At 46.1% G+C, this 21252-nt stretch overlaps 1 protein-coding gene across 1 annotated transcript in view; it reads right to left on the reverse strand.

The window, feature by feature from the left end:
- The window catches only part of IL31RA (interleukin 31 receptor A), a 58905-nt gene that overhangs the window by 23285 nt on the left and 14368 nt on the right, over positions 1-21252 (reverse strand). Inside the window, exons 4-6 of the mRNA XM_075842490.1 lie at positions 8704-8985; positions 6686-6800; positions 6455-6612 (exon numbers count right to left, since the gene is read on the reverse strand). Of these exons, the coding sequence (XP_075698605.1) occupies positions 6455-6612; positions 6686-6800; positions 8704-8985 (555 nt within the window). The remainder of the gene's footprint in view (positions 1-6454; positions 6613-6685; positions 6801-8703; positions 8986-21252) is intronic.

The following is a 21252-nucleotide window of genomic DNA, read 5'->3' on the forward strand; positions in this document are numbered from 1 at the left end:
GGAGAGGGGGATACAGGCTGCTGGAAGGTGAGGAGATGACACTGTCCCCTAATAACATATATTACAGAGAGGCTGCAGGCAGGGAGAGGGGGATACAGGCTGCTGGAAGGTGAGGAGATGACACAGTCCTCTAATAACATATATTACAGAGAGGCTGCAGGCAGGGAGAGGGGGATACAGGCTGCTGGAAGGTGAGGAGATGACACTGTCCTCTAATAACATATATTACAGAGAGGCTGCAGGCAGAGAGAGGGGGATACAGGCTGCTGGAAGGTGAGGAGATGACACTGTCCTCTAATAACATATATTACAGAGAGGCTGCAGGCAGGGAGAGGGGGATACAGGCTGCTGGAAGGTGAGGAGATGACACTGTCCCCTAATAACATATATTACAGAGAGGCTGCAGGCAGGGAGAGGGGGATACAGGCTGCTGGAAGGTGAGGAGATGACACTGTCCTCTAATAACATATATTACAGAGAGGCTGCAGGCAGGGAGAGGGGGATACAGGCTGCTGGAAGGTGAGGAGATGACACTGTCCTCTAATAACATATATTACAGAGAGGCTGCAGGCAGAGAGAGGGGGATACAGGCTGCTGGAAGGTGAGGAGATGACACTGTCCTCTAATAACATATATTACAGAGAGGCTGCAGGCAGGGAGAGGGGGATACAGGCTGCTGGAAGGTGAGGAGATGACACTGTCCCCTAATAACATATATTACAGAGAGGCTGCAGACAGGGAGAGGGGGATACAGGCTGCTGGAAGGTGAGGAGATGACACTGTCCTCTAATAACATATATTAAAGAGAGGCTGCAGGCAGGGAGATACAGGCTGCTGGAAGGTGAGGAGATGACACTGTCCCCTAATAACATATATTACAGACAGGCTGCAGGCAGGGAGAGGGGGATACAGGCTGCTGGAAGGTGAGAAGATGACACTGTCCCCTAATAACATATATTACAGAGAGGCTGCAGGCAGGGAGAGGGGGATACAGGCTGCAGGAAGGTAAGGAGATGACACTGTCCTCTAATAACATATATTACAGAGAGGCTGCAGGCAGGGAGAGGGGGATACAGGCTGCTGGAAGGTGAGGAGATGACACTGTCCTCTAATAACATATATTACAGAGAGGCTGCAGGAAGGGAGAGGGGGATACAGGCTGCTGGAAGGTGAGGAGATGACACTGTCCTCTAATAACATATATTACAGAGAGGCTGCTGGCAGGGGGAGGGGGATACAGGCTGCTGGAAGGTGAGGAGATGACACTGTCCTCTAATAACATATATTACAGAGAGGCTGCAGGCAGGGAGAGGGGGATGACACTGTCCTCTAATAACATATATTACAGAGAGGCTGCAGGCAGGGAGAGGGGGATACAGGCAGCTGGAAGGTGAGGAGATGACACTGTCCTCTAATAACATATATTACAGAGAGGCTGCAGGCAGGGAGAGGGGGATACAGGCTGCTGGAAGGTGAGGAGATGGCACTGTCCTCTAATAACATATATTACAGAGAGGCTGCAGGCAGGGAGAGGGGCATACAGGCTGCTGGAAGGTGAGAAGAGGACACTGTCCCCTAATAACATATATTACAGAGAGGCTGCAGGCAGGGAGAGGGGGATACAGGCTGCAGGAAGGTAAGGAGATGACACTGTCCTCTAATAACATATATTACAGAGAGGCTGCAGGCAGGGAGAGGGGGATACAGGCTGCTGGAAGGTGAGGAGATGACACTGTCCTCTAATAACATATATTACAGAGAGGCTGCAGGCAGGGAGAGAGGGATACAGGCTGCTGGAAGGTGAGGAGATGACACTGTCCTCTAATAACATATATTACAGAGAGGCTGCAGGCAGGGAGAGGGGGATACAGGCTGCTGAAAGGTGAGGAGATGACACTGTCCCCTAATAACATATATTACAGAGAGGCTGCAGGCCGGGAGAGGGGGATACAGGCTGCTGGAAGTTGTGGAGATGATACTGTCCCCTAATAACATATATTACAGAGAGGCTGCAGGCAGGGAGAGGGGGATACAGGCTGCTGGAAGGTGAGGAGATGACACTGTCCTCTAATAACATATATTACAGAGAGGCTGCAGGCAGAGAGAGGGGGATACAGGCTGCTGGAAGGTGAGGAGATGACACTGTCCTCTAATAACATATATTACAGAGAGGCTGCAGGCAGGGAGATACAGGCTGCTGGAAGGTGAGGAGATGACACTGTCCCCTAATAACATATATTACAGAGAGGCTGCAGGCAGGGAGAGGGGGATACAGGCTGCTGGAAGGTGAGAAGATGACACTGTCCCCTAATAACATATATTACAGAGAGGCTGCAGGCAGGGAGAGGGAGATACAGGCTGCTGGAAGGTGAGGAGATGACACTGTCCTCTAATAACATATATTACAGAGAGGCTGCAGGCAGGGAGAGGGGGATACAGGCTACTGGAAGGTGAGGAGATGACACTGTCCTCTAATAATATATATTACAGAGAGGCTGCAGGCAGGGAGAGGGGGATACAGGCTGCAGGAAGGTAAGGAGATGACACTGTCCTCTAATAACATATATTACAGAGAGGCTGCAGGCAGGGAGAGGGGGATACAGGCTGCTGGAAGGTGAGGAGATGACACTGTCCTCTAATAACATATATTACAGAGAGGCTGCAGGAAGGGAGAGGGGGATACAGGCTGCTGGAAGGTGAGGAGATGACACTGTCCTCTAATAACATATTACAGAGAGGCTGCTGGCAGGGGGAGGGGGATACAGGCTGCTGGAAGGTGAGGAGATGACACTGTCCTCTAATAACATATATTACAGAGAGGCTGCAGGCAGGGAGAGGGGGATACAGGCTGCTGGAAGGTGAGGGGATGACACTGTCCTCTAATAACATATATTACAGAGAGGCTGCAGGCAGGGAGAGGGGGATACAGGCTGCTGGAAGGTGAGGAGATGACACTGTCCTCTAATAACATATTACAGAGAGGCTGCAGGCAGGGAGAGGGGGATACAGGCTGCTGGAAGGTGAGGAGATGACACTGTCCTCTAATAACATATATTACAGAGAGGCTGCAGGCCGGGAGAGGGGGATACAGGCTGCTGGAAGGTGAGGAGATGACACTGTCCTCTAATAACATATATTACAGAGGCTGCAGGCAGGAGAAGGGGTACAGGCTGCTGGAAGGTGAGGAGATGACACTGTCCTCTAATAACATATATTACAGAGAGGCTGCAGGCAGGGTGAGGGGGATACAGGCTGCTGGAAGGTGAGGAGATGACACTGTCCTCTAATAACATATATTACAGAGAGGCTGCAGGCAGGGAGAGGGGGATACAGGCTGCTGGAAGGTGAGGAGATGACACTGTCCTCTAATAACATATATTACAGAGAGGCTGCAGGCAGGGAGAGGGGGATACAGGCTGCTGGAAGGTGAGGAGATGACACTGTCCTCTAATAACATATATTACAGAGAGGCTGCAGGCAGGGAGAGGGGGATACAGGCTGCTGGAAGGTGAGGAGATGACACTGTCCTCTAATAATATATATTACAGAGATGCTGCAGGCAGGGAGAGGGGGATACAGGCTGCTGGATGGTGAGGGGATGACACTGTCCTCTAATAACATATATTACAGAGAGGCTGCAGGCAGGGAGAGGGGGATACAGGCTGCTGAAAGGTGAGGAGATGACACTGTCCCCTAATAACATATATTACAGAGAGGCTGCAGGCCGGGAGAGGGGGATACAGGCTGCTGGAAGGTGTGGAGATGATACTGTCCCCTAATAACATATATTACAGAGAGGCTGCAGGCAGGGAGAGGGGGATACAGGCTGCTGGAAGGTGAGGAGATGACACTGTCCTCTAATAACATATATTACAGAGAGGCTGCAGGCAGGGAGAGGGGGATACAGGCTGCTGGAAGGTGAGGCGATGACACTGTCCTCTAATAACATATATTACAGAGAGGCTGCAGGCAGGGAGAGGGGGATACAGGCTGCTGGAAGGTGAGGAGATGACACTGTCCTCTAATAACATATATTACAGAGAGGCTGCAGGCAGGGAGAGGGGGATACAGGCTGCTGGAAGGTGAGGAGATGACACTGTCCTCTAATAACATATATTACAGAGAGGCTGCAGGCAGAGAGAGGGGGATACAGGCTGCTGGAAGGTGAGGAGATGACACTGTCCTCTAATAACATATATTACAGAGATGCTGCAGGCAGGGAGAGGGGGATACAGGCTGCTGGAAGGTGAGGAGATGACACTGTCCTCTAATAACATATATTACAGAGAGGCTGCAGGCAGAGAGAGGGGGATACAGGTTGCTGGAAGGTGAGGAGATGACATTGTCCTCTAATAACATATATTACAGAGAGGCTGCAGGCAGGGAGAGGGGGATACAGGCTGCTGGAAGGTGAGGAGATGACACTGTCCTCTAATAACATATATTACAGAGAGGCTGCAGGCAGGGAGAGGGGGATACAGGCTGCTGGAAGGTGAGGAGATGACACTGTCCCCTAATAACATATATTACAGAGAGGCTGCAGACAGGGAGAGGGGGATACAGGCTGCTGGAAGGTGAGGAGATGACACTGTCCTCTAATAACATATATTACAGAGAGGCTGCAGGCAGGGAGAGGGGGATACAGGCTGCTGGAAGGTGAGGGGATGACACTGTCCTCTAATAACATATATTACAGAGAGGCTGCAGGCAGGGAGATAAAGGCTGCTGGAAGGTGAGGGGATGACACTTTCCTCTAATAACATATATTACAGAGATGCTGCAGGCAGGGAGAGGGGGATACCGGCTGCTGGAAGGTGAGGAGATGACACTGTCCTCTAATAACATATATTACAGAGAGGCTGCAGACAGGGAGAGGGAGATACAGGCTGCTGGAAGGTGAGGAGATGACACTGTCCTCTAATAACATATATTAAAGAGAGGCTGCAGGCAGGGAGATACAGGCTGCTGGAAGGTGAGGAGATGACACTGTCCCCTAATAACATATATTACAGAGAGGCTGCAGGCAGGGAGAGGGGGATACAGGCTGCTGGAAGGTGAGAAGATGACACTGTCCCCTAATAACATATATTACAGAGAGGCTGCAGGCAGGGAGAGGGGGATACAGGCTGCAGGAAGGTGAGGAGATGACACTGTCCTCTAATAACATATATTACAGAGAGGCTGCAGGCAGGGAGAGGGGGATACAGGCTGCTGGAAGGTGAGGAGATGACACTGTCCTCTAATAACATATATTACAGAGAGGCTGTAGGAAGGGAGAGGGGGATACAGGCTGCTGGAAGGTGAGGAGATGACACTGTCCTCTAATAACATATATTACAGAGAGGCTGCAGGCAGGGAGAGGGGGATACAGGCTGCTGGAAGGTGAGGAGATGACACTGTCCTCTAATAACATATATTACAGAGAGGCTGCAGGAAGGGAGAGGGGGATACAGGCTGCTGGAAGGTGAGGAGATGACACTGTCCTCTAATAACATATATTACAGAGAGGCTGCTGGCAGGGGGAGGGGGATACAGGCTGCTGGAAGGTGAGGAGATGACACTGTCCTCTAATAACATATATTACAGAGAGGCTGCAGGCAGGGAGAGGGGGATACAGGCTGCTGGAAGGTGAGGGGATGACACTGTCCTCTAATAACATATATTACAGAGAGGCTGCAGGCAGGGAGAGGGGGATACAGGCTGCTGGAAGGTGAGGAGATGACACTGTCCTCTAATAACATATATTACAGAGAGGCTGCAGGCAGGGAGAGGGGGATACAGGCTGCTGGAAGGTGAGGAGATGACACTGTCCTCTAATAACATATATTACAGAGAGGCTGCAGGCAGGGAGAGGGGGATACAGGCTGCTGGAAGGTGAGGAGATGACACTGTCCTCTAATAACATATATTACAGAGAGGCTGCAGGCAGGGAGAGGGGGATACAGGCTGCTGGAAGGTGAGGAGATGGCACTGTCCTCTAATAACATATATTACAGAGAGGCTGCAGGCAGGGAGAGGGGGATACAGGCTGCTGGAGGGTGAGGAGATGGCACTGTCCTCTAATAACATATATTACAGAGAGGCTGCAGGCAGGGAGAGGGGGATACAGGCTGCTGGAAGGTGAGGAGATGACACTGTCCTCTAATAACATATATTACAGAGAGGCTGCAGGCAGGGAGAGGGGGATACAGGCTGCTGGAAGGTGAGGAGATGACACTGTCCTCTAATAACATATATTACAGAGAGGCTGCAGGCAGGGAGAGGGGGATACAGGCTGCTGGAAGGTGAGGATATGGCACTGTCCCCTAATAACATATTTTACAAAGTTTCATATATTCACTGGTACTGCTTTTTTATTAAAAATAAAATGTTGCAACGATTATATACTTTCAGTAATTTCCAGTCTTGTATTATGACTCGGTAAGAAGTAGATTTCAGATTTCAGCAAGATTACCTAATTTTGCTGTATTCACTGTGAATTTGCTTGCTGCTTTTCCCAGTCCATTCTCTACCTGCAGTTGTACATTATATTCACTTCCAAATTGTTCACGGCCAACGAGGAAGAAGCAGGAATTTGTCATTGTTGAGCAATTTTGTTCTGTACTATTGGACCTGACAATCAGAAAGTGAGTACAGTGAGAAGAGTGACCATAAAGTTAGTAGCACAGAGTATAATCACACTTACACAGTCAGGTGAAAGGTTGTGGGAATTTTGGTGTCTTTTGCAGGGATCCATTTACAGGTGACATTTTGCTTGTAAAAATAAATGCAGGAAATATTTTTGGGAGTTTCTGGTGGATCTGTAAAGAGAGAAAATAATCAGATCTGACCTACACTTCATTGAGTGTACATTAAAGGAATTTTCCAGTTTAGAAAGCCCGGAAGGGGTCCTTTGTTCAGGATCCTTATCTCTTGGCCAGAGTGGGGAGCGGTTATAGGGAGCGTCTCTCTCTTTGGAGGATCTATCCTGTCCTGCATTACCCAGACAACACATTGATGTGAATGGACACGGTGTAATGCTTAATTTCCCCTGTGGTGGCGCTGCAGGGAAATTGAACACTTACTGCCAGGTTTCTCCACAGATTGCAGCTGATCCCTGAGGGTCCTAGCTGGGAAAAACGGTGTGATCACCTTCTATCAAGTAGGGAATGTCCAAAGTAGAGAACCCCTTGCTCGCACAAGGCAGAATACTTTAAAAAAAAAATTTGTCTACATCGAGTACAAAGGGGAAAACCAGAACGCTGTTAAGATATGGTTTCTAAGCAATGATTATTTTCCCAAAAAATTCCAATTTAACTGGTTGTAAAGGATTAGAAAAACATGGCTGATCCCTTCCAGAAACAGCGCCAGGAAAGGGGAGAGAATAGAGAGGAGAGAGGGACCCCGGATACACCGATCCACAATACACCGGATATATAGACACTGGAAACACAGACACTGGATACACAGACACTGATTTAAACAACTAATGACATACAGTAGGTTACAAGTTCTCAAACATGAATAATAATGTACATGGACGATGGAGCACAGACCCTCAGATGTACAGACATTCATTTTCACAACCAATAAACAGGGGCGTAGCTAGGAGGGCAGGCAGGGAATGTGCCCCGGGCACAACTAGGTTGTAGGGAAAGGGGGGGCACCGCAGAGCAGCTACTGATAGGCGCCCTGTATGTCGGACACTTGCAGCAGCAATCAGCATTAGGAAGATCCAGGAGTTCATGCGGCGGCATTCTGACTGGGGTCGGTGACGGCCCAGGAGTGGACCAATCCAGTCACCTGACCTGTCACCTGACCTCACGCCAGTGACATGAGGTCAGATGACTCAGGTCAGGTGACTGGACTGGTCCACTCCCGGGCTGTCACCGACCCTAGTCAGAAGGAACTCCTCGGCTCCTTCGGTGAGTCACGCCAGGCAGAACGGAGAGTGGTAGTGGTAGGCTGTGTGCCGCTATCTACAAGGGGGGCTGTGTGGCGCTATCTACAAGGGGCTGTGTGGAGCTATCTACAAGGGGGGCTGTGTGTGGCATTATCTACAACAGGGAGCTGTGTGTGACACTATCTACAAAGGAGGGTGTGTGTGGCGCTATTTACAAGGGCGGCTGTGTGTGGCACGATCTAGCACTATCTACAAGAGAGGGGCTGTGTGTGGCACTATCTACAAGGGGGGGTGTGGCACTATTTACAAGGGGGGCTGTGTGTGGCGCTATCTAAAAGGGGGGACTGTGTGGTGCTATCTAAGGGGGATGGGTGTGGCGCTATCTATAAGGGGGGATGTGCAGCGCTATCTACAAGGGGGGCTGTGTGTGTAGCTATCTAAAACAGGGGGGCTTTGTGGCGTTATATACAAGAAGGGGGCTGTGTTTGGCACTATCTACAGGTGGCTGTGTGTGGCGCTATCTACAAGGGGAGGGCTGTGTGGCGCTACCTACAAGGGGGGCTGTGTGTGGAGCCATCTACAGGGGCTGTGTGGCACTATCTACAGGGGGGCTGTGTGTGGGGCTATCTACAGGCGGCGGTGTGTGGCTTCTTTAAGGAGATGTTGGGAAATAATTTGGGGGGGTGCGCCAACCTGAATCTTTGCCCCGGGTGCAGGAGAACATAGCTACGCCTCTGCAATAAATTACATTAACAATGTGTGGGATTGCTGGTAGCGTTGTTATTACATAAGAGCGCAGCCTCTTATCACTGAATACTCACATCCACTTATAATGTCTATTTCATCCAGTTGCTGCGGATTAGATGTATGGATCAAGCATGTTACCTTCACAGTGTCAGCTGACAGGTTGGGTATGGTGACCTTAATGACTGTGGCATTGACAATCTCATTGCCCGATCCTGGAGCCACGTCTGTACTCAAAGTCCAATATACATCTTCTATCAAACCAGTGGTGTTCAACTTACAGTAAAAACTGGAATTTGATCCTTTCAGAATAAATGTCACTTTTGGAAATATGCGGCCGTATATCGCTGCGCCGGCATCTGCAAAGTGTCAAATACATCAGTAGTACAATGAACGAGTCGTGATCTGTCTTTAATAAAGTCTTACAGATAAGACGGGACAAGGGATAAGTATAGTAGGTGGCCAGCTACGGTGCCATGGGGGGGCAAATGTATGGAATTAAAAAAAACAAAAAAAAAACAATGCACTGCCTTTAACCCCTTAAGAACCGAGCCTATTTTAGCGTTAAGTAATGCAGGAATTCAGAGCTATAACAATTTGAATTTTCCCAGCGTGTGGCTGTATAAGTCCTTGTTTTTTGAGGGACCAGTCATTTTTTAGTGCACGGTTTTGGGGTACATATAACGTATTGATTTACTTTTAGTATTTTTGGGAAAGCAATTTAACTATTGTTTTTTTTTTTCCCGCCATGAAGTATGAATAACGTGTTACTTAAATTCTGCAAGATGTTCTCAATGTGGTGATACAAAATATGTATTTGCTTAATTTTTTAACACTTTTGCACAATAAAACAAATGGTTTTATTTTATGTTTACTCTGAATTTTTTATTTTTTTCTATCAACTACCGTATTTTTCGAACTACAGGGCACAGTTTTTTATTAAGAATAAATCTTGCTAAAAAAGTCCCTGCGTCTTATAGTCAGCAGTCAAGGGACCCGGCTGCGTCGGGCCCCCTGACCGCTTCTTACTTAACCACTTCCTGACCCATGATGTGCCGGCACATCATGGAGTGGGGAGGGGATGATGTTTGGTGAGGGCTCATGCTCTGAGCCCGCTCCATACACTGCAGGTGTCAACTGTGTTTTACAGCTGACACGCTGCTCTAACAGCCAGGAACAGCGGTGGCGCTGTTCCTGGCCATTTAACTAGTTAAATGCCGCGGTCAATAGCGACCGCGGCATTTATAAGGGTCTTCCCATGAAGGACATTAATGACATATCCACAGGATGTCTCTAGAACGGGGCTCCCTAAACCCCGTTCCAGCTTACTCGGCTCCGTTGTCTTCCAGCCAATTCCTGGTTAGGTGGTCGGGGGTTACGGAAATAGCCGAGTGCTCGCTCAGCTACGCTGTTTCCGTAACTCCCATAGAACTGAATTGTAGTTACGGAAACAGCGTAGCATGCTACGCTGCTTCTGTAACTGCCATTCACTACTATGGAAGTTACGGAAACAGCGTAGCTCAGCGAGTTACGCTGTTTTTGTAAGTCATCCATGTATTGCAGTGTATTGTACCAGCGATCTAATAAACGCTGGTTCAAAGTCCCTTAGGGGGAACTAATAAAATGTGTAAAAAAAAAAAAGTTAGATACATTTTCAGGAGTGTGAAAAAATATTAAAAGTTAAAAAAAAAACTTTTCCCATTTTTCCACAAGCACAATGTAAAAAAATAAAAAATAAATTTGGTATCGCAGCGTCTGTAAAAGTCCGAACTATTAGGCTGGGTTCACACGACCTATTTTCAAACGTAAACAAGGCGTATTATGCCTCGTTTTACGTCTGAAAATAGGGCTACAATACGTCGGCAAACATCTGCCCATTCATTTGAATGGGTTTGCCGACGTACTGTGCAGACAACCTGTCATTTATGCGTCGTCGTTTGACAGCTGTCAAACGACGACGCGTAAAAATACAGCCTCGTCAAAGAAGTGCAGGACACTTATATACATTATATGCAGGACACTTGTATACATTATATGCGGGACACTTATATACATTATATGCGGGACACTTATATACATTATATGCGGGACACTTATATACATTATATGCGGGACACTTATATACATTATATGCAGGACACTTATATACATTATATGCGGGACACTTATATACATTATATGCAGGACACTTATATACATTATATGCAGGACACTTATATACATTATATGCGGGACACTTATATACATTATATGCAGGACACTTATATACATTATGTGCAGGGCACTTATATACATTATATGCGGGACACTTCTATACATTATATGCAGGACACTTATATACATTATATGCAGGACACTTATATACATTATATGCAGGACACTTATATACATTATATGCAGGACACTTATATACATTATATGCAGGGCACTTATATACATTATATGCAGGACACTTATATACATTATGTGCAGGACACTTCTATATATTATATGCAGGACACTTATATACATTATATGCAGGACACTTATATACATTATATGCAGGACACTTATATACATTATATGCAGGACACTTATATACATTATATGCAGGACACTTATATACATTATATGCGGGGCACTTATATACATTATATGCAGGACACTTATATACATTATGTGCAGGGCACTTATATACATTATATGCGGGACACTTATATACATTATATGTGGGACACTTATATACATTATATGCGGGACACTTATATACATTATATGCGGGACACATATACATTATATGCAGGACACATATACATTATATGCAGGACACATACATTATATGCAGGACACTTATATACATTATATGCGGGACACTTATATACATTATATGCGGGGCACTTATATACATTATATGCAGGACACTTATATACATTATATGCGGGACACTTATATACATTATATGCAGGACACATATACATTATATGCGGGACACTTATATACATTATATGCAGGACACTTATATACATTATATGCAGGACACTTATATACATTATATGCAGGACACTTATATACATTATATGCAGGACACTTATATACATTATATGCAGGACACTTATATACATTATATGCAGGACACTTATATACATTATATGCAGGACACTTATATACATTATATGCGGGGCACTTATATACATTATATGCAGGACACTTATATACATTATGTGCAGGGCACTTATATACATTATATGCGGGACACTTATATACATTATATGTGGGACACTTATATACATTATATGCGGGACACTTATATACATTATATGCGGGACACATATACATTATATGCAGGACACATATACATTATATGCAGGACACATATACATTATATGCAGGACACTTATATACATTATATGCGGGACACTTATATACATTATATGCGGGGCACTTATATACATTATATGCAGGACACTTATATACATTATATGCGGGACACTTATATACATTATATGCAGGGCACTTATATACATTATATGCAGGACACATATACATTATATGCGGGACACTTATATACATTATATGCAGGACACTTATATACATTATGTGCAGGGCACTTATATACATTATATGCGGGACACTTATATACATTATATGTGGGACACTTATATACATTATATGCGGGACACTTATATACATTATATGCAGGGCACTTATATACATTATATGCGGGACACTTATATACATTATATGCAGGACACTTATATACATTATATGCAGGACACTTATATACATTATATGCGGGACACTTATATACATTATATGCAGGACACTTATATACATTATATGCAGGCCACTTATATACATTATATGCAGGACACTTATATACATTATATGCAGGACACTTATATACATTATATGCAGGACACTTATATACATTATATGCGGGACACTTATATACATTATATGCAGGACACTTATATACATTATATGCGGGACACTTATATACATTATATGCGGGACACTTATATACATTATATGCAGGACACTTATATACATTATATGCAGGCCACTTATATACATTATATGCAGGACACTTATATACATTATATGCGGGACACTTCTATACATTATATGCGGGACACTTCTATACATTATATGCGGGACACTTCTATACATTATATGCAGGACACTTATATACATTATATGCGGGACACTTATATACATTATATGCGGGACACTTCTATACATTATATGCAGGACACTTCTTTCAGACGTAATTTGAGCCGTTCTTCATTGAACTCAATGAAGCACAGCTCAAAATTTACGGCTGTCAGAGAAGCCTCGCAAAATGCGAGGAGGAGCTTTTACGTCTGAAACGAGGCAGCTGTTTTCTCCTGAAAACAGTCTGTCATTTCAGACGTAAAAGCCTCTCATCGTGTGCACATACCCTTACAATATAGCATTATTTGACTTGCACAGTGAAAAGCGTAAAAATAAATTAATAAGAATCGTTGTTTTTTGGTCACAAGGCGCTAAAAAGAATGTAATAAAAAGTGATAAAAAAATCGTATGTACCAAAAAATGGTACTAATAAAAACTACAGCTCGTCCCGCAAAAACGAAGTTCTCACACCGCTCAAACAATGAAAAATATAACAGTTATGGCTCTCAGAATGTGTTGAAACTGAACTTTTTTTTTTTTTAACCAATAGCTTTTTCTTTGTAAATGCAGTAAAATATGATTTTTTTTTTCCTATTTTCGGTTGTCTAAAACCTGGGTGCGTCTTATAGTCAGGTGTGTCTTACAGTCCGAAAAATACGGTATATTTATTTAACTTGTTATTTTAATCCCACCACTGCCTTCACAAAGCGATCATTAAAAATAAAAAAATAATTGAGCATGGAAGGACAAAAGGGAAATTAGGCATTCCATAGGATACGTCATAAATGTTTAATAGGTAGGGGTGTAACCTTTCGGACCCCTATTTTTTGGGAAAACAGGTTCGGTGACCCCAGTAAAAGCCAAGTAGAAGTAGCTGCAAAAGGGAGGCGTAGCAGAGGAGAGTCAGCCATGTGCGCATCTCTCACTGTAAGGCTATGTTCACACGGAGTATTTTGGGGGAGGAATATCTGCCTCAAAATTCCGTTTGGAACTTTGAGGCAGATATTCCTCTCCCTGCACGCCGATTTTCGCGGCAATTATCGCGCCGTTTTTCGCCCGCGGCCATTGAGCGCCGCAGGCATAAAACAGCGAGATATACGCTTTCTCCTGCCTCCCATTGAAGTCAATGGGAGGTCCGAGGCGGAAGCGCCCGAAGATAGGGCATGTCGCTTCTTTTTCCCGCGAGGCAGTTTTACTGCTCGCGGGAAAAAGACGCCGACGCCTCCCATTGAAATCAATGGGAGGCGTTCTCGGGCCGTTTCTGCCGAGTTTTGCGACGCGGTTTCCGCGTCAAAAAACTCGGCAAAATACCCCGTGTGAACATAGCCTTATTTATAGGAGTAGTGGAAACAGTGAATGGGGAACCCTTTTATATACTAGTCCTTCCCAATTAATTAGAATATCATCAAAAAGTTAATTTATTTCAGTAATTCAATAAGTGAAACTCATATTGTATATTATATAGATTCATTACACACAGAGTGATCTATTTCCAGCAGTTTTTTCTTTTAATGTTGAAGATTATGGGAACAGTTAATGAAAACCCAAAATTTAGTCTCTCAGAAAATTTAAATATTGTGTAAAAGTTTATGATTGTAGACTCATGGTGTCACACTATAATCAGCTAAACAACACAAAACACCTGCAAAGGTTTCCTGAGCCTTTAACCCCTTCCCGACATTTGTCGTAAGTATACATCATGGGAAGCTAATGCTTCCCGCAAAATGTCATAGTCTTACGACAAATGGATGGCATCGGCTCAGAAGCTGACTCGGTGCCATCATCCCCGGATCTCAGCTGTATCTTACATCTGACATCCTGCTGTAATGGCAGGGACTGAAGTTCGCTTCGATGACCGCCATTGACCCCTTAAATGCAGCTGTCAAAAGCGATCGCTGTATTTAAGATGTTTGCAGCTCATCGGCACCCCAGCAATGAAATTGCCGGGGTGTCGGTGGCTTCAATGGCAACTGGAGGCCTAATAGTGGCCTCCCGGTATGCCTAGTATGGAAAATTTCCAGCCCCCACTCAGGGGCGGGGCCTAAAAGGCTTCCATAGCCGTCGTTGAGATGGCGCCGGCTCAGCAGATGAGCCAGAATCATCAGCGGTGGATGTCAGCCGTATGTTACAGCCAGGGCCGGCCTTAGGGTAGATGGCGCCCCGTGCGAAATTATCTTTCGGCGCCCCACGCCATTATAAAAAATGCCCCATAAAAAAGCATAATTCCTCCCCACAGTATAATGCCCTATATAGTGCCCCCACACAGTGTAATGCCCCTTTAGTGCCCCACACACAGTATAATAATAATATTTAATAATGTAATATATTATAACGCCTTCAAGGACACAGTATTTTGTCCTCTAATTATGCCCCCTAAGTGCCACACACATTATATTGCCCCCTGTAGTGCCCCTACACAGTATGATGTCCTCCACAGAGTATAATGCCCCCACAGCCCCCCTAGTAGAAAGTGCCCCCTGTAGATTGTGCCGTACAGCCTCCCTGTAGACAGTGCAATAATCCCCCACCTCCTCCTTGTAGACAGTGCCATACAGCCTCCATCTGCCCCTTGTAGTGTCATACAGCCCCTATCTGCCCCTTGTAGTGTCATACAGCCCCACCTCCCTCTTGTACACAGTGCCACCCACCGCCCCCTTGTAGACAGTGTCATACAGCACCCACCTCCCCCTTGTAGAAAGTGACATACAGCCCCCACCTCCCCCTTGTAGAAAGTGACATACAGCACCCACCTCCCCCTTGTAGAAAGTGACATACAGCCCCCACCTCCCCCTTGTAGACAGTGCCATACTGCCCCCCACCTCCACCTGACAGGATCCTTGCGTAGGCCGGCTTGATCCAGAGATGTCATCACACCGACTGCGCAGGGATTCTGTCCCTGCGCCTCATAGGCTGCAGGCGCCTCTGTAGCCTGTTACAGAGTTTCCCAACCTTTTCGGACTTGAGCCACCCCTGGAAAAAAAATAATTCCTCAGGGCCCCCCTACCAAAAATTGTTTAGAGAAAGACAGAAAATAGCTAAAAATAAGAACTACATTCTTAGTGTATGTTCACACAGCGTTTTTTGTAAGGCAGAAAAAATCTGCTTTTGAATTGACAGCGTTATTTGATGGGGTTTTTTTTGCGTTTTTTTTTTAAGCCGTTGAACCGAATGCAAAAGACGCAGCAAAAAAATCTCCAAACGAGCGCTGCAGGTATTTTCTTCCTACTATTAATTTCAATTGGAGGTCAGAGGTGGAAACCACTTGAAGACCATCAGCCCCCCACTCACAGTAAAATGACCATCAGCCCCCCACTCACAGTAAGGCTGGGTTCACACACACTATTTACGGACGTAATTCGGGCGTTTTAGCCCCGAATTACGTCCGAAAATGCGGCTCAAAAGTGTCGGCAAAGATCTGCCCATTCATTTGAATGGGTCTTACGATATTCTGTGCCGACGGTCATTTTTTTTACGCGGCGCTGTCAAAAGACGGCGCGTAAAAGAGACGCCCGCGTCAAAGAAAAGCCTGTCACTTCTTGAGACGTAATTGGAGCCGTTTTCCCTTGACTCCATAGAAAAACAGCTCCAATTACGTCCGTAATGGACGCAGCGAAAAGCGCCTGCACTTGCCATTACGTCTGAAATTCCGGAGCAGTTTTCTCCTGAAAACAGATCCGTAATTTCAGCCGTAATGGACGCTGCCGTGTGAACATACCCTAAAATGACCATCAGCCCGTCCACTCACAGTAAAACGACCATCAGCCCCCACTCACAGTAAAACTACCATCAGCCCCCCACTCACAGTAAAACTACCATCAGCCCCCCACTCACAGTAAAATGACCATCAGCCCCCCACTCACAGTAAAATGACCATCAGCCCCCCACTCACAGTAAAACTACCATCAGCCCGCCACTCACAGATGCCCCCTGTAGATAGTACCACACAGCCCCTTGTAGGTCATGCCACACAGCCCCCTTGTAGGTCGTGCCACACAGCCCTCTTGTAGGTCGTGCCACACAGCCCCCTGTAGGTCATGCCACACAGCCCCCTGTAGGTCATGCAACACAGACCCTTTGTAGGTAGTAGGGATGTCACGATACCTGAATTTGGACTTCGATACCGATACTTTGTGTAGTATTGCAATTTCGATACCAAAACGAGACTTTGCCAACAGTAATAAAAAAAAGTTCTTCCGTTTTCTGATATGAGGCGCGAGGTGCGATGATGAATTTAACCTCCACGTGCCGCACATTAATAGTAATTAATCCCATCATGTTTCTCAGTCATAATGGGTTAATGTGTGAGGTACATGATGGGGTTAATTACTATTAATTTGAGGCACATGGAGGTTAAATTCATCATCACACCTCGCGCCTCACATTAATAAGTGAAAGAAGTTTTTTTTTATTTATTTTTTTACAGCGCACACATCATAAATGACGCAGGTTATTACGGCCGCGCCAATACCGAATGTGTAGATGATATGTATTGAGACTTATTTTAAGGTTTATTGTAAAAAAAAGGCGTATGTGTATTTTTTTAAATTTAACATTACTTTATGTTTTTACTTTATTTTTAAACTTTAATATACTGCATATATCAGATTTATGCCAGTACATTAGCCTGTGGACGGATAGTACACAGGCAGTTGTTAGGACATACCTAAGTATGCCCTAACAACAGGAAATATGGTAAGACGGCCCTGGGGTCCTTCAATAGACCCTGGGCTGTCTGCCCATATATGGTATGGCCCTCAATCGCGTCACAGGAATTTCCTGTGACGCGATTCAAGGGGCATCCCCCTCCTCACTTTCCCCTGAATGCTGCATTCAGCTTTGATCGCAGCATTCAGGAGAATAGCGGCGGAGATGAGCGGTTTCTCTGATCTCCGCCGTTATAGAGCGGGGCTGTGTAATACAGTCATTGCCCCGCTCCTGACAGAAGTGCGTGCGCGGTCAGCATGAGGTAATGCGGCCGGCGCTGCACTAATGAGCGGCGGCGCAGACACCGAAGACAGAACATGGGGGTGTTTTGCAGTGCGGCCGCCATGTTCTGTTTTCAGTGCCACCGCTCATTAGTGCAGCGCTGGCCGCATCGCATCATCCTCGCGGCGCGCTCTTGTCAGGACTCAGGAGCGGGGCAATGGCTGTATTACACAGCCGCAGCCCCGCTCTCATTCATCATGTATTACTATACTTACCGGTGTGGCTCGAACCATTTGGGGATGCACAGCATCGAAGTTTCGATGCATTGTGCATCCCTAGTAAGTAGTGCCACAAATCCCCCCCTTGCCGCACAGCCCCCTTGTAGGTAGTGCCACACACACCCTTGTAGGTAGCACTCCCTTCCTGTAGATAGCGCCACTTTAGTTCCCTGTGGCTGGGACTGCATGTACTAATGTTATCCCCATATTAAGTGTCGCTGATGCATCATTACCCCATTTAATAAACCAATAAAGCAACGAAACCTGTTTCTTGGAGAATGTGGGAATGGCCACAGCTTTATTTAACACAACCAAACATTTTTGTATCACATGGCCCTGAAGTAACCACTTAATTTATTCACATCTCCTGTGATGCCGCCCACTGTGAAGCGGCGCGCATGTAGGTTCTTCTCCGGATTTTACTCTTCAGAGCCTATCTCCGCCTGCTGTGACATCTGAAAAACAAAGAAAAACCACAGAAACACGCCTACACAAAGAAAAAGGAAGCAACTGACGAGCCATAATAGACATGGCATAGAAAAGCAAAGAAATTAAAAGACAGAGAAAACACCATAACTACACACCCAAATTTTCCCAAAGAGGGAGGGCGGGAGGGACGTTTGCAGCTCCAGCAGGTAAGATAGTGAACTGCCCTTGACCTCAACTATTTATCTGCTCCTAACCCCTCCTCTATCCCCTTGTCCAACCAATCCCTGCTCCTGATTTCTTCCCGCACTTTTTTCCCCCCTTCCATCCCCCTATCACATACAGTCCCAGGCACTTTCTCTATTTGATTTAGTGCCTCAAGGATTCCGCTCCTTGACGGAGTGCTTGATGTCTCTGTCCATATATGAACAGTGACATCGGGCAACTAACTCCTGAAGCGGAATCCCTGTCCACAGCGTTGCCGACGCTGTGACCATGGGATTCCACTCCAGGAGAAGCCCCTGACGTCTCTGTCCATTTAGTCGGGGGTGCCTTCTACAGGGGTTCTGCAAAAAAAATCTCCTCCTCCTCCTCACATCCACATTGCGCTATGAGGAGTAGGAGAGAAAGTACGTCCGTGGCCGTTGTCCAGAGGAGTGTCACGGCACCCCTGGAGGGTTCTCATGGGAACCTCATGTTGGGAACCACCAGCCTAGTAGATCACAGAGCAGTGAGATACCTCCCTGCTCTGCTATAGTGTTCAATAGTATCTGCGTCTTTAGCACGGCTGTATTTACAACTCACGCTGCCCTAGGCACTAAGCCTGAATATACCCCCATTAAAGGCCTATTTAGTTTAGCCAATTATCATAATGATTCGCTAGTTTCTGACCAATTATAATGATATTTGGTGAGTGTTAACAAAGGGGAAGATCAATGATAAAAACTTTGATTATCGTTAATCTCAAATGAGGAAAAAAAAAGGGTAATACACCCGGCCGTAGTCATAGCGATGCGTATTCTGTTCGGAGCGTAGCCCGGCCTCCAGGGATGACGATGCATCCCATGTGACAGCTGCAGCCAATCAAAGGCTGCAGCGGGCACATGGACTACAGCGTCATCGCAGGAGGCGGGGCTACGCTCAGAGAGAGCGAGGGACTACGGCCGGGACTATTACCTTTTTTTAACATTTATTTCTGCAGTCTTTCCGCCCAAAAAACTGCACCAAAATTTGGTGCTGTTTTTCAGGTGAAATTCCCTGCGGTTCTCAGACGTATACACTGTGTAGTTTTACGTATCCGCCCTGTGTGTTCCTACCCTTATAATCAAGTTGCTCTCCCCACAAATATTATCTCTAAGGGCTTATTCAGACGAACGGGATATACGTCCGTGCAACACGCGTGATTTTCATGCGCGTTGCACGGACCTATATTAGTCTATGGGGCCGTGCAGACATGTGCGTGATTTTTATGCTGCGTGAGTCCGCTGCGCAAAAGTCACGACATGTCCGTTCTTTGAGCGTTTTTTGCGCATCACGCACCCATTGAAGTCAATGGGTGCGTGAAAACCATGCATGCCACACGGAAGCACTTCCGTGCGACCAGCGTGATTCGCGCAATAGCTGTCAAAAGGATGAATCAAAACAGAAAAGCACCACGTGCTTTTCTGTTTACAAACATCCAAATGGAGTGTCATAATGCATTTTGAGCAGGCAAAACGCCGTATTTTTTGCGTGCGCAAAAGGCACACGCTCGTGTGAATCCAGCCTAAGGGTAAGGCCACACGGAGCGGCCCTGACACGGTTGCAACGCAGCTAACAACCACGCCGGCACCATGTTCAGTGCGGCTGTCAAACAGCCTGTTAGTGGCTGCACGTATTCCGGTTACATTCGCATGCGCACTGCCGCTCCATTCATTCTCTATGGGAGCGCCGGAGATAGCCGAGTGCAGTGTTCTGCTTTTTCCAGCGCTCCCATAGAGAATGAATAGGGGGTAAGTTGTTGTAATTTGCAAAATCGTGCGGCCATAAAGGGTGTATTAATTCATGGCCACACAATTTTGCAGATAAAGGGACAGTTTACCCGCGTTAACGTGCGGCCATGAATTAATACACCCTTTATGGCCGCACGATTTTGCTAATTACAACAACTTACCTCCTATTCATTCTCTATGGGAGCGCCGGAAAAAGCAGAACACTGCACTCGGCTATCTCCGGCGCTCCCATAGAGAATGAATGGAGCGGCAGTGCGCATGCGAATGTAACCGGAATACCCCTTAACGAGATATTTGACAGCCACTCCTCCATAGTGCCAGCGCGGTTGTTGGCCGCGTTGCGACAGTGTGAGGGCCGCTCCGTGTGGCCGTACCCTAAAGAATCCTTTCTCCCCATACATAACGCTAAGTTCCCCTCCCCCATGATTCATAATAAGCTCCTACACCAGAAAATAAACTATACAGAAGTCCCCCTCCCCACAAAATACATTTATAAAGAATCCACCCACACTCCTATAGCATTTAGGGCAATGTCCCCTCACCCTCAAAATCGATCTGTAAAAAATACACACTCAAAGTACCTCTAACCTAGTCTCCCCTCCCCCACAAAATCGATCTTTAAAAAAAAAAACAAAAAAAAAAAACATCCTGTTACACATCACTTAACCACTTCCCTCTTTCCTCCTCCCTCACACTGCACATAAATAACCATAGATTAACCTAAAGCTGCTGCTCTTCTTACCTGACTCTGGAGCTCCGTGGAGGAGTCTTCACTGGGGCAGTAGCACAGCAGGAAGGAGCTGCGTGAGGTGCTGAGTGTGTGTGACACTGCAGTACAGGCTGTGCCGATTGGTGGAGCAGACAGAAGCAC

The sequence above is a fragment of the Rhinoderma darwinii genome, chromosome 1 (genome assembly GCF_050947455.1).
Source record: "Rhinoderma darwinii isolate aRhiDar2 chromosome 1, aRhiDar2.hap1, whole genome shotgun sequence".
Taxonomy (NCBI): Eukaryota; Metazoa; Chordata; class Amphibia; order Anura; family Rhinodermatidae; genus Rhinoderma; species Rhinoderma darwinii.